Here is a 15638-nt window from a genome sequence, read left to right as displayed (position 1 = left end):
ATGCCGCAGTTAAACATGAATACCCAACTCAGACAGAGTAGTATACTGACTCCGAGCCGACCAGTCCTTGTTTTAGCCTCTTAATGCCGAGCGCCAGATAGGGTAACAACAAGTACCATCCTTTAATATCTTTTGGTGCATGCACGTCGCTATATAAGTGCAATAATCTTGGACGCGACGTTAAACCCAAATTTTACCTCACCTCTTTTGGTATGATGTGGCCGGGGATTGAACCCCGGACATTCCGCTCTCTGAACGGATGCTCTACCTTTAGACCACGTAGACGGTCTCTGACTTTGCGTCAGCAATCAAATCAATGATACCATAAACAATGCCAGTTACAAAAAGTGCAGTGTCAACTCCATCAAGATCATTCACAGCTCTTTGATGCTTTTTATTCAACTTAATTCGAGAATCGATCTCCTTCTCCATTTGATGTTTATTTTCACTTATTTGTTGTAGACAAAATCCAGCAGCAGCATCCGCATTTCCAATTATTTCATCAAAGATACATAACATCATTTTACTTAAACCTCTTTAACTGGTGAAAGGACAATACCTTGAGTGTTTACATGAACCTTATTAGATGTATATTAAAGGGCATAAGTATTTGAGTGGGATAAATGCTCCTTGGTGCAATTCTCGCATGTGAAACCTGGACCCCCTCAGGGGTTATATGGGTAAATAATCCTGGCTGCATTACAAAACTACAATGGATTGCCTTTTTAAACCATTTAAACCTCAGGTCAAGAAATACCTCGAGGAGGTCTACTGGAGCATCCCCTAGACTACAAAGGGTAGCTCTCTCAGGTACTATCCTCAAATCAATAAAAACACTACTGAATTCAGAAGCCAAATTTAAGCTAAAACCTACGATTGCTGGACGACTCATTTAGGAGATAAAACCTACTCTGTTTTGTAATTTGCTATAGTCCCCTCTTATTTTAATTTTGAACCATTCAATTCTACCATGACAGGCAACAATGCTTTGAAAATGTTGCTCTTTTGTAAATGTGTAACAACACGAGGTACAAAGGTCCTCAATCTTAAAACATTCTAGAAAGTGGTCACGGGTAGTTATATATAAAGCAAATATTACTAAAGTTCAACGTTAAAAAATATATAAGTGCCCAAAACACGTAGATGTTTTAATTTCATTGCAACCTGTTGTTCGCAGTTACAATCAGCACAAAAAGTCATTCCTTGCAAATGCATAAGCCATTTCCATTGTAGGGGTGACAGGTTGTAGAAGTAGTTTTAAAATGCTAAACGAATGTATTTTTCCGACAAACTTTATGAATCAACATTCTACAATATATTTAACACGTGCAAGTCTTATAAGTTAGTTGGCATTTACCCCCTTTAATAAGAAATAAATAAAACTAAATGCCTCTCCATCGGAACTTGGATGTGGCAGGTATCAATGGCTGCCAAAGTTGTTATTTACCTAGCACTACACGAAGCAAGATGACTACCGCAATATGTGATGTGGTTCAACATTCACCTGTAGATTTACTGGGAGTGAGCATGCTTGTATGAGATTATTAATTGAATGGAGTATGACTGAAGACTGCAGACAAGCCGGCTATGTTGACAGGAGAACTATGCATGATTTGACCTGTCAATTTCAAGATTTCATGAATTCAAAGCCAGCCTATGAAATATATGAGGTACTTGTGGCCCAGAAGAAATGAATTTCATCAAGTTTGATAAGCTGTGACTTTAGTGATGTTGGGACATTTGTTTCTTGCCGTTTCCAAGGGTCGAGTGTTTTCTGATGGATTTTAAAATCTATGTTTATGTTTTACATCCGACACAGATACTTGGAGCTCTCTAATAATGCCCCGCCTTAACTTCTGGTAATGTAATAAGAAAGATTATGTCCGACCACTATTGCATTTTTCATCCTTAAGTGGAATGGCTCTTAGTAGAGTTGAAGGACTTTCAGGTTGAATATTCCGGGGAAGAATAGGTCTTCAGCAACCCATGCTTGACGTAAAAGGTGACTATGCTTGTCGTAAAAGGCGACTAACGGGATCGGGTGGTGAGGCTCGCTGACTTGGTGGATGCATGTCATCGATCCCAATTGCGGGGATCGATACTCATGATATCAATCACTGGATTGCGTGAGCGATATCTATAATATCTCATCAGATATAGTGCGATGTTGTTTATCTAGAAATAACTTAAAGTTATGCAAGAGATTACACATACAATGGTAGATCAAGAGGAAGGTAATTATGTAGCAATTAATGTTACAACAAATACTTTTGTCTACACACAAATTAATTTGTATGGACCGAATGAAGACAAGCTAGAATTCGTTAAGACCATAAAATAAATCGTAGAAAACTTGGACAGTCAGAAAATTATCATGTTTGGTGATTGGAAACTGGTAAAAAAGCTAAAAAATATCTCACTGAAATTATAGATTATTTAGATATAAAGGATCCCAGAAGGGAGTCTCATCCACATGGAAGACGTTTCACTTGGCGGCAGCCAACTCCTCTTAAGCAATCTTGTTTTGATTTGTGTTAAGTGTCACATAACCTGTAGCACCCCATTAGCGAGACAGACAAGTTTCGATTTTGGTCACTCATTAGTTTCCTTGATAATTTCTTTATCTTTACCTTTTTTTTTTAGTTGAGCATATCCCTTCTACACGATGAAGAATAGGTGGAGATGGTTCAAAAACAAATAAACTCTACTTTTCAACAGTATGAAGATACAAATGGTGTTACTTATGATAAGAAATACTCAATAAATGATTAGTTACTCTAGGAAATGTTATTACCAGAAATTAGAGGAATGTCATTATTGTTGTTAATCACCATTTCCTTGTTTTGCTTCAAATTAATGATATTTGAAAATCTACTTTACAATAAGAAATTATTTATAGGTTGGTAGTTCTGATAGTTTCCCACGTGTATAATTTATCTTATTGCTAATATACATCACTGTTATGGCGTAGGACATCCAAGGTAAAATAAGAAATAATTTATGTGCTAGTGGTTTTCATAGTTTCCCACATACATAATTAATCTGATTGTAATAATGTCGGACAATCCAAAGTAAAATAAGAAATACCCTGTCTGATCATTACAATCAAGATCAGGGAGTCCCACAAGGCAGTATCTTGTCTGTCACATTGTTTAGTATTAAGATTAGCAGTTTATCAAAAGTTTTAAATGATTCTATTGATGGTTCGCTTTTTGTGGATGATTTTAATATATCCTGTCGTGGCAAAAACATGCATACTATTGAAAGGCAACTACAGCTATGTTTAAATAAAATTCCTAAATGGTGTTTAGAAAATGGCTTTAAATTCTCCAAATCTAAAACAAACTGTATTCATTTTTGCAGAAAAAATACAAACCTCACCCAGACCCGGAATTAATTTTAGATGACACGCCTATTAAAGTTGTAAAAGAAGCCAAATTTTTAGGTTTAATTTTCGATCATCATTTAACCTTTTTACCCCACATAAAGTACTTAAAGAATAAATGTCTGAAGGCTATGGACCTATTGAAAGTTGTTTTTCAACTCGAAGTGGGGAGGGGATCAGAAAACCCTCCTCCAACTATACAGAGCACTTATCCGTTCTAAACTTGATTATGGCTCCATCATTGATGGTGGGGCTTGTAAAAGTAATCTCAAATTATTGGATACTATACATCATCAAGGCCTGAGACTTTGCCTTGGCGCCTTTAGAACCTCGCCAATTGATAGTTTGTATGTAGAAGCTGACGAGACGTCCCTTAAACACCGCCACATTAAATTATCTTTACAGTATATCTCTAAATTACGTTCTAATAACTCGAATCCAGCATATGACTGCATTTTTAATCCTCTTTATGGAAATCTCTACAATAATAAATCATCTGTTCTCCCTCCTCTTGGAATAAGACTACGTTCTGATATTTCTGCTGCTAAAATAAATCTTGATAGTAACCCCCCCACTCAGCTTTTGTCTTCTCCACCATGGCAGTTAGTGAAGCCAGTGGTGGATCTGACATTAACTAAACTAAAGAAATCTGAAACAAATCAACTTATTTATCAACAGGAATATAATCAACTACGAAACAAATATGATGCTTACAAATCTATCATTACTGATGGATCCAAGGATGGTGCTGCAGTTGCTAGTGCCACCATCATTGGATCCAGGACTATATCATCTAGAATTCCTGATAACTGTTCCATTTTTACAGCCGAATCAAAAGCCATATTAACAGCACTAGAATACATCAGTAAACAATCAAAACATAAACATTTTATTATATTTTCCGATTCTCTCTCCTGTCTTCAAGCAATTACAAATCAGTCCACTAAACATCCACTTCTAATCGAATTGTTGAATTATATAATGAACGTGCTACTGGCCAATACGACATCGTTTTCTGTTGGTTACCCAGCAATGTTTGAATTACTGGGAACACAATGGCTGATGCTGCTGCAAAAGCAGCCCTCAACAAATCTGTGAAACCACTTCTTATTCCATACACAGACTATAAGCCAGTGATTGGATCATATATCCGAGATCTGATGCAGAAGAAGTGGGACACCCAAGTAGGTATCAATAAATTACATGAAATTAAACCAACTACCGGTTACACCTACTTGGGTTGTCAGTCCAGATTTGAAGAGGTCATTTTACGACGATGTCGTATTGGCCACAGTAGATATACTCACGAATATTTGTTGAAAGGTGAAGATCCTCCATTTTGTATCCCTTGTGATGAGAGAATCACGGTCAAGCATGTCCTGCTTGACTGTATTGATTTTTCCATCACAAGGGATAAATTTTTCAAATCATCATCTCTCAAGGATCTTTTTTATATTATTTATTGTCATTTAGTTATTGGGTTTTTAAAAGAGATAGAATTGTTCAATAAATTTTGATAATATGTATTGTATAAAATGAATGACTTTTTACAATTGGTAAAATGAAATTATATCTGAGTTTGTTACTGGCCGTATCCTCAAAGGGGGTTGACGTAGTGTAAAATTATTGTCCCCCTGAGAGGATACTGTAAGTCCATGTCATTCAAAGAATATTTCTGCCTACTTCTCTTTTAAACGTAGAATATTTGTAGTTTTACTTGTGGCTAACTTTGCATACAGTCGCCAGTTGCTGAAGGGATGATGTAAATCCTGCTGGGGTCCATGCAGGTAGCAAAGGTACTGTAATTCCCCATGGTTCCCAGTATTGTGGTCTACATTCAGTTGCTGGCGATCTATAGCCTGTTTTTATAATGTAATGTTATGTATAGTGCTATTGATTTTATGATTACATACTAGTTTTAAATTTATTTCTGTGATCAGTCTAGTTATTTTACTGTCCCTCGTTGGCAGGTGTTTTATATAAGTTTCAATATATGTATTATATTTAGCTATTGATAGTCACGATATGGCTGAAATATTGCCGATGTGACTTACAATTTTAACACACTCACTCACTCACTCAGATTTGCTTAGTGAATTTGAATGATCAGTCCATGACGACCTCTGTGGAAGTGACCATTTTTCATCAAACAATAGCTCCTATTGATGTTCCTCCATCATTCAGATGGAATTTCACAAATGCTAACTGGTCTTTGTTCGAGTTACTCTGTACGAGCAAATTAAATCCTGATCGTTTTGTTGATGATCCTGATTCAATGAAATTGTTCTCTAATGAACTAAACAAAATAGCTGATGAATGTATCCCCAAATCCTCTGCAAATCCACACACCCGTAAACCAGGGTTTTATGATACCTGCATGCAAGCTAGAAAGGCACGGAAGAAAGCTGAACATTATTTCCGTCGCCATCCTTTGGTGCATAATGTAAACAAATACAAACTTCTAAATGCTAAAGCACGGCGTACATTTAATCAAAATAAACGGCAAGCTTACGTTTCAAACATAAATTCACGAACCTGATGCCCAAGGTATTGAACATGATTCAAAACATCAAAGGTAGTGGATAAAAATCTGGCATTCAACATCTTAAAAACGAGAATGAATTATTAACTGATACATCTGATATTGCGAATAAACTTGGTGAAACTTTGACAAAACATTCTTCCTCATCCAACAGTGTACCTAAATTATGGGGAAGATTACAATGAAATATGTTCTATTCATGAACTACATACTGCCCTGAGACAAGCTCACGATACTGCTACAGGAGCTGATAACATACACTACTGCCATAGAGTTCATTCCCCTAACACCCGTTGAAAACGCGTGTAACACGCATGTGACACGGGGTGCTCAACGGGTTGCACACGGGTTGAGCACCCGTTGAACACGCTAGTGGAAAGGAGGTGCAGCGCGTGTGCAACCCGTTGAGCACCCTTGGGTCACTCGTTCCACACGCGTTTGCCATACGTGTAACATGGGACCAGGTTTCAGTTGAAGTTGGCAAATATCTCAAATGAATAGTGAGATAAATCAAAACAGTGAGAAGTGAATCTTGAGTAAATGAGCGGCCATTGACCTGTGTTCACCAGACCATAAACACAAGGTCGGCCCGTCTTAATTTGTGCTCGGTTGCTGGACTTTTATGGCATGAACCATTCCACGAGGGTCCAGTCTAGACATTGAGGCTACCCGACAGTAGAACAGTAGTGAATTTAGAAGCGCGTTTATTGTTAGGGGAACCCCCGAGTTGACACGATTGCGACGTCGCGTGTTGGTAAATGTTCGCCATAAGTGAAGTGGTTGTTTGTGGATTGCGGACATTTTCGTTTTAAGTTTTGCCCACGTGAGTCATTCCAGGTGATTGCAAATAAAAGGTTTTTCGTTTGCCAAATTTATGCTTTAGATAGTACAATTATGATGGAACAGTCACCACTATTTGTGTCTTATTATTTCACGTAGGAATATGTCACAATTCCCCACACCCCACTTTCTGTTTGGTATTTTGTAAGAATTTTTAAGCGAAAGATTTGTATGGTACTCTAACATTTATCACTAATTCAAAGAGGATATTTGAAATAAATATCAACAGCCATGTCGTGAGTGAGTGAGGTTAATTAAAGTCACGTCGGCAATATTGCAGCCATAATGTGACTTGAACAAGTTATACAATAGGTATAAATACTGTCGACGAGGGACAGTATAATAACTAGCAATATATCACAGATTGACTTAAAACTAGTAGTAAAACATTAAAAAATATTGAGGTACGATACAATATAAAAATGGGGATATAGATCGCCAGCAACAAGGTTAAGATCACCATACTAGGGACCAAGGGGACTTACGGTACCTCTGCTACCTGCATGGTTCCCAAGCAGGACTATTAGAGGAAATTGGTTGTGAGTACTTATACCGTGTTGATAGGATATCTTTAGGATTTTAATCCTTTCTTTCTCTGTGGGCAATCCTTTCAAGTCGATGGAAGGAAGTCACTCAATCAGGTCATGACAATGGTTATCCGCAAGGCTTGGGATTGCAAAAAGATCACGAGAGGTGTTGATCGAGGCTGGACATGTAGCATACAGCATTTCCAGTGAAGGCTGGCACTTCGTCTTTCTTTCACTCGGTATTAAAAAACCTTGATTTACAAGGCTACGGTCACCACGCCATTCACAGATGCATTTGTCTATTTACTATGAAGTTGTTTAGTGTTCCCAGTATTTATATACTATCTCACTGATTGTTTGTTAACTGGTCACTGCAAGTGCCTTAAGTATTTAAATTTCAATGAACTGAGATTATTCACATGTTAGCTTTCAGAGGTTGTGATGGATACTTGTAATATCCTCAGTTTACTCACTAACTACAGTGAGCGTTTTTGGCATGACTGCTAAAAATGGTGTAAAACCATGCTCACTTACTCACAGTAACTGTTAATCATCTGTGACGATCAAACTTAGTTAGAATCCTTGTTCACCTGTGACATCTTACACCTGGTGACATCTTAGTAAACTTGACAAGTGAGGATGACTTTTAATATTCATATTATGATGGTTTATCAAATTCTAAATAAAACTTTAATAAAATTGTGCTACACTCTCTCGAAAAATGTATTGTCTGTGGGTAGGTTTAAATTTCACGTAACACCAGCATTTTTTTCAGTTATATTACAGCGAAATAATTGCCAGCTTTTTGGATTTTTTATTGTGTAGACAAATCAGTCAAGTTTGCATCAATAGATGAATAATTTGATAAATGTGTTACCGATTAAAAACTTAAGACATAGAGACAGGAGGGAGTCAATATATAACTAAAGTTATGGTCCTGTAAAGACGATTGACAGTTAGAAGGTTGGAGTAAATGACCCTATGTGTAGGGTTAATAATGTTTGACATGTTTAAACTCACTTTAAGGCACACGCCGAGTCAAAACTGGCCGCCCTGATTATGTTCTTATTTTTGACAGTTATTATGCTCGTGGATTTCAGAAATAGATATGATTTTTTACTTAGATGTTATTACAATACGCGAAAATGTCTTCAACGTCCACAGTTTGTTTAATAGTACACAAATAGTTGTGTTACAATCTATCAACGTTTTCGGTTATTAAACACAATATTTGAAATGAATTGATGTAAATAATCTAGCCTGCTGCCCATGTAACTTAAACATATTTATGTATGATCTTCATATGCCACTGTCTGTGGCCAGAAAAGCAAATAAAGTTATATCTTATGACCTCTATTATCCCTGCTGACGCTATCATGATGTTCAATTTCAGTCTGCCACACCAACCATGAACAAGCGTATTGCATGTGTTGATAAACCACACTGAGGCATAAACATTTTTGTAGATATGAAACTTTCTAGTTAATTGTTGACATACTGGGCACACATACATAACAAAACCCCTTGACCAATGAATTTGTGCCCTAATATGCACCAAGAAAGAATCTTGTTTATTTTCAGGCCATCCTGATCATCGTTTCCTCCTACTACATGCATGGGTGGGTTGCGTCCCTGTGTCGGCGGAGGACGGGAGTCTGGTAGTTGAGGGCACTGGTTCCTGGAACTGTGTTCCTTTGCCCAACACACTACTTCGACCGTTACTTCGCCTAGACGGGTGGTAAGATGGGCCCGGTCTTATCAATCGGCTGGTCATGCCAGACCCTGTGCGTAATATTGTCTATGCACACCTGTGTTGTATTTTAGTGTATATTTTGGTCTTGGCCGTGCATTACTTGTATGAATTCTCAGTTTTGGATTGAATAAATTGCCTAGAGTCTTACGCCAGAAGGCGGTGGCTCATGGGCCGATCTGGTAATGTTGACCTCTGTATTCTGTATGTCTCCAGTTTTTTGTCATGGACTGAACCTGCCTGGCACTACATCTGGTGGATAAATATAGATATTCAAGTCATATTTGCTGGAGTATCACATCCCTGTATCCCTGGTGTTTGCATGCTGGAAATCCGATGCGCTACAACACTGTCCTTGTTGACACTCGATGGCGGGTGGGGACCAGGGGTGCTGAATCATTTTTTTTTCAACATGGCTCTCCCACAATCTGGTTCATCTCGTAATGAAAAAAAGAGACGTCTTGAGGAAATTGAAATTGCAACTGGAAATCTTTCCCAACATATTGATTCCTGGGCTAAATTCCTGGTGATTGAGGCTACTGATAACTTACCCATCAAATTGAACCCTTTTGCTGTTTCTAAGGCTGTGTCCGGGATTTGCGGTGAGGTCAAGAACGTCACCCGTCTCCGTAGTGGTTCGCTTCTTGTGGAGTGTGCACGGAGACAGCAATCTCTCAATCTTTTATCTATCTCTACATTTGCCAATATTGAGGTTGCTGTGTCTGAGCACAGAACATTAAATTCTTGTCGAGGCATTGTTCATGACAGGGCTTGTTGTCTGTCCGACATGTCAGAAGACGAAATCGCTACAGAGTTGGAAGACCAGGCTGTTACTGCAGTTAAACGTTTTACATTCAAGAAGGATGGTGTCATAACCAATACAAATACGTTTCTCATGAAGTTTGCCCGTACAACCCTTCCCCAGTCAATTAAAGCAGGTTACTTCCACATCGGAGTGGATGTGTATGTCCCCAATCCGCTCCGATGCTACTAGTGTCAACGTTTCGGTCATGGCTCCAAATTTTGTCGTAACTCTGTGGTATGTCATCGTTGCGGTGCCAACCATGAGAGCACTGACTGCGAAACTGATTTGAAATGTGCTAACTGTTCTGGCCCACATGTTGCTTCATCTAAATCTTGCCCTGTGTGGCAGATTGAATCTAAAATAATGACACTGAAATGTAAAAGGAACATACCCTACCTGGATGCATACCCTACCTGGATGCAAAAAAACTATTGAAAGATCAGACCACGACTCCATCAATTATTTCTTACTCCGCTGCAGTCTCACGCCCTGTAGCAACATCATCTATTTCGTGTCAGACTGACTTGACATGGGTCAAGTCAAAACAACCTGTTGCTACTATTCCAAATTCCACTATTTCCAAACCTATTCCTGCCATCAGTCAATCAAGTTCAGGTTGTGACTGAGATTAGTCTGAGACACAATCGCAAACGTCTGGGAAGCAACCAGTAAATCTGAAAAAAAAGAGAAAAAGAAATTGAGTAGAAAACAGACACCTATTGTCCCTTCGCCTTCAGATGTTCCTTTACAGAACTCCTTTGGGCCTCTGGACATGGAGGTTACTCTGTCCTCTCAGGACGGGCGGAGGAGTAGTTCCTCCTCACATTCACGCGAGCGTTCTTCTATTGAGCCGCCATGACTCAGTTGTCCAATATAATACAGTGGAATTGCAGAGGACTTAGGCATAATTTTAATGAGATACAATTATTGATACAGGATCTTCAACCGTCAGCATTATGTCGTCAAGAAACATACCTGAAAACTACAGATCAGTTTACCTTAAGACAGTACGATGATTATCATTCCTTTTCTCCTCCTGGAGATAAAGCAACGGGAGGCTCAACTATCTTGGTGTGGCAGGGCATCATACATAGTCCTGTCCCTCTTAATACCAATCTTCAAACTGTTGCTGTTCGTCTGACTCTGCACATTGCTTTTGCGCTGTGCTCCTTATATATTCCTCCTTCATCTTATCTTCGACAGTCTGATCTTCAAAATCTATACGATCAATTTCCAAAGCCCTGCATTATCATGGGTGATCTGAACGGTCACAACCCGTTGTGGGGAAGTACAAATGCTAATAATAAAGAAAAAATCATTGAGGATTTTCTTTCTGACAATAACTTATGTATCTTTAATGATGATTCCAGCACCTATTTACATCCAGCCACTGGAACTTATTCTGCCCTCCATCTGTCACTCACGGACTCAAACTTGTATAATGAATTTGCATGGTCAGTCCATGATGACTTCTGCGGGAGTGATCATTTTCCCACTATACTTAAAACTGTTAATCCTACTGATGAGCCACCATCATCCAGGTGGAACTTTACCAAGGCTAATTGGTCTTTATAGGTGGTACTGTGTACTGCCAAATTAAAACATGACATTTTCCAGAATATTCCAGATCCGATACAGTTGTTTTCGGATTTACTGAATGACATTGCTGACCAAACCATTCCTAAGTCCTCTGTGAATCCCAATATTCGTAAACCATGGTTTACTAATGAGTGCAAACAGGCCAGAAAGTGTAGGAAGAAAGCAGAAAAATATTTCCGCCGACATCCTACAGTCCATAATTTGGATAGGGTTAAAATTACAAATGCCAAGGCACGACGTTCTTTTAAACAAAATAAGCGGCAATCTTGGAGCAACTATGTCTCCAAGATAAATTCCCGTACACCCATGTCCAAGGTGTGGAACATGGTTCAGAAAATAAAAGGCAAAGGCTCAAAATCTTCTTTTTATCATCTTAAGGATGGTGATCAGTTATTAACTAATAAAACTGAAATTGCAAATAAACTTGGAGAAACGTTAGCCAAACATTCTTCATCATCAAATTATGTCCCGGACTTTAGAAAATATCAGAAACAACAGGAAAAGAAAACAATACATTTTAATTCGGACAATGGTGAAGACTTTAATGAAGTATTTTCATTACATGAGCTATGTACTGCCCTTGGACAAGCTCATGATACAGCAACAGGAGATGATAATATACATTATCAGCTCTTGAAACATTTGCCTGAATCATGTCTCAAAACCCTTTTAGACCAGATATGGACTTCAAGGAATTTCCCTCCTTCGTGGCATAATGCCATTGTAGCCCCCATACCCAAACCTGGCCGGGATCTTACAGATCCCTCAAATTACCGTCCTATATCTGTAACCAGTTGTGTCTGTATGACCATGGAACGAATAGTAAATAATAGATTAGTTTGGTATCTGGAAACAAACAATCTTATTACTAATATTCAATGTGGTTTCCGGAAAAACAGAAGTACTATAGATCATTTAGTACGGTTAGAATCCTTTGTTAAAAATGCTGTAGTAAATAAACAGCACGTAGTATCCATATGCTTTGATCTCGAGAAAGCATACGATACTACCTGGAAGCATGGCATTTTACAGGATCTACATGACTTTGGTTTGAGAGGTCGTTTACTCCATTTTATATCCCATTTTTTAACTGACAGGCAATTTCAAGTCCGTGGGGGTACAACCCTGTCTGCCCCACTGTAGACGTCCTTGACGGTGGTTTCCTGTCAAAATGGGATGTCTGGCGGGTATTCTGGCGACAATCCCTGCACATCTGAGGCGACGACGTACGGTTTGTGAAGATATTCGTCAAAGGCCAGGGGGGCTTCTTGCAGTCACTGTTGCTGGCTGAAATCCATTTCGAAGGTGGGTTGTTCGAATCCAGTTGTCTTGTCGATTTTGGGTTACTCGTGGCCTGCCACTCCTAGGATGGTTTCTGACTGCATTTGTCTGTTGCCAACGTTGCCATAAACACCAAATGGTGTTAAATTGTCTTGCAACATCACATTGACTCGATCCTGCTTCAAGCATACCAATGGCTCGCAGACGCTCATTTTCGGAGAGGCATGGCATTTCGTAATGTTGAATAATTGCGTAATTTTGTTGTTTTTCTGAGTGGTTGTTGTCAGCGCGATACTAAACAATGCATATGGAATCCCGTTGACGCACATGTTTTTATACCAATTCATGTGTGGTAAATGAAATGCATTGGGCTTGCATAAAAGTCAATCAAAACTCTTTCTGTTTTTATGTTTTCTGCAACCAACTGTTGGATCAAACCATTGAAATACAGGTAACAGTCAGGGGACTATCTGTGCAATCAGCCATACAGTTTAATGTATAGTCTAAAGTCACAAATGATGATGTGTATATATATATATATATATATATATATATATATAGACCCGTGAAGATCCGGGATAGAATCCTGAATCCTAGATCCTGGAATATTGCAGAGTGCGGCGTAAAACAACCAACCAACCAACCAGCCAATGTATACATGTATATATATTTATATATATATATATACAGATAGTCCCGACTGTTACCTGTATTTCAGGTAAATATAAATCAGGAAAAACATCTGTTTAACCTTTGTTGATAGATAAATTATGCAATAACACACTTCTTTTGTTTTATGAATGAAGGTCGGGATTTATTATAACGTTTATCTCAGCAGAATCTATGTGTCTATATATTCTTTGTGTATGTATTTTAAATATCTTTTTAAAAAAGAAGAGAACGTACACTACAACCTGAAGAACAAATACGATTTTGTCTCAGGCTATTCGTGATACAAGCCATGGTTTGCTACAAGCAACTCCACATGGTGAATTATTCTGGGCTGGCTGACTCAAGAACTGAGTTTATTAATCGGGGATAGGTGTGGTTGTGATGACTTTGGTTCGGTAATATGGGGTTACTGTGGTTGTTGTGTAGTAATAGGGGGTTAGTGTGCTTGTTGTGCAGTAATATGGGACTCAACCCCCCAAAAGTACGAGAATCTGTTCTTTACTAAGAAAGGGTATATCCCAAATAAAGCATCTGTTACTTTTGACCACTTTCTAAATGGCACTGTGTATTCACACTGAGGAGGTGGTATAGGTATAAGGAAAAGAAATTACTGATATGAAATTCTTTTTTTATAAGGAACGTTTTGTAGTATATACTTTGTCCTTCATCAGGTGAATTAATGATAAGAAACAGAGAACATATTATACATGTTCCTGTTTTAACCACAAATGGTTGACAATTAACAAGGAAAGCCAACAGCTTATTGGCACTGATAGGTGATTCGCAAGGGGTACATGGAAGAGTTGACAGTCAGCGAGCCAATGGCAGGGGCACCAGCAGCGCAAGTCCCAACCCCAGATGATGAATATACCAGATCACCTGCAACTGTGGTCATCAACTACCCGTAGAAACCCTCAGACCCCCTCCCCAACACCAGACTCAAAAAACATCATACCTCTGTCAACAAACTAGACCTATTTCCGAACTCATAAAGAAGAACCATGGCATGTTGTGGGAAGCAACCAAAGTCCTGTCTACCAACTGGAGACACAGACCATTATAAGAAGTCATTTAAATCAGGAGACACCAGCCAGCCATGAACCGTGACCAGGGAACCTATCTGCCCAGTGCTTGGAACGTATTCCTTTGAATATTGTCTGTGCTAATTATCCAGCTAGCTTCAATTTTCCCAATGTCATATCTATTTCTTTTACCTATAAGTGCTATTTACCCTCTGCCTACCGTTTGCCCACTGCACATTAATAATTTAAGTGACCTATCAGCACATATTAATTGCTAAGTGTTAGCTTTCATTTGTCCATTTCAAATCACCTATAAGCGCCAATTAACTGTTGGCTGTATCATCGGATAAACGAGTGGTTGTTCTCTGGTGTTGACGATTTATAACCTTTTATGAAATATTCTGTTTTGTTATCTGCTGCAATACTGAATTTGATGATGTTACCGCATTGATAAACTGTAAAAGTGTGTTTAGATTTGACAAATGTTTAAACACACTTAGCTCTTAACGTGTTTCTGATTATACCTCTAAAAGGAACAATGTCTTCGTGTGTTTTACTCAACACGTTAATGACATCTAACACCTAGTCAGGGGCTCAATATCCGAAGAAATCAACATATCTTGAACATAAACATGAAAAGTGTGGAATATAGTTATTGGTTTCATTCATTAGTTACCCCCTCCCGCTCGCGAGTCAACACGAGGTACGTTTACTTAAAGCCACTGTAGTAACAATCGTTATATCAAAAGTCCAGGTGAAACACATTTAGACATTATAAACTTGATTATCTGAATATTTTATCCCTTTCTCTGATAAATACAGCAGCAAGCAAATGTACATATTTGACCGTACATGTTTAAGCTCTTGCTTGGTGTTGATGTTGTCGCATTGTAAGCATCGCAGAGTGCCCACTACTCATATGAAGGCAGAGATCATATTAGATGCCCAAATATAAGCTGAGATAATGATTAGGATAAGATCTTATACAAATTATTTGAACTAACATTCTTGTATCACTTAACGATACACTGCTTGTGCCCCAGGCTTTAATAGAGTAATTGTACGAAGCTGAGGTAATCAAGGCTGGTTATTTACTGTTTTGTATTAACTGAGTCGGGAAAGGCAGTTGCGTGCTTGTAATTGTGATCAAGAAGAACATTGTGAAACGTAATATTCATATGTTGATATCTCAACATTGCTGACACAAACGGGTTT

The 15638-nt window shown here is 38.4% G+C and overlaps 1 protein-coding gene across 1 annotated transcript; it reads left to right on the top strand.

The window, feature by feature from the left end:
* Nucleotides 1–9456: 9456 nt before the first annotated feature.
* LOC139456948 (uncharacterized) lies at nt 9457–10038 on the top strand. Its single transcript, XM_071238414.1, has one exon. The coding sequence runs from the start codon at nt 9457–9459 to the stop codon at nt 10036–10038; it is 582 nt and encodes a 193-aa protein (XP_071094515.1).
* Nucleotides 10039–15638: the final 5600 nt, after the last annotated feature.

This window comes from Haliotis cracherodii, unplaced genomic scaffold, assembly GCF_022045235.1.
Source record: "Haliotis cracherodii isolate W230 unplaced genomic scaffold, xgHalCrac1.p SCAF_12, whole genome shotgun sequence".
Classification (NCBI taxonomy): domain Eukaryota; kingdom Metazoa; phylum Mollusca; class Gastropoda; order Lepetellida; family Haliotidae; genus Haliotis; species Haliotis cracherodii.
The sequence above is the reverse complement of the archived record's forward strand: the minus strand, read 5'-3'. Positions and strand labels throughout refer to the sequence as shown.

Bases quoted from the DNA above. Each gene is read 5' to 3' on its own strand.
- LOC139456948 (XM_071238414.1), top strand. From the start codon at position 9,457: ATGGCTCTCCCACAATCTGGTTCATCTCGTAATGAAAAAAAGAGACGT.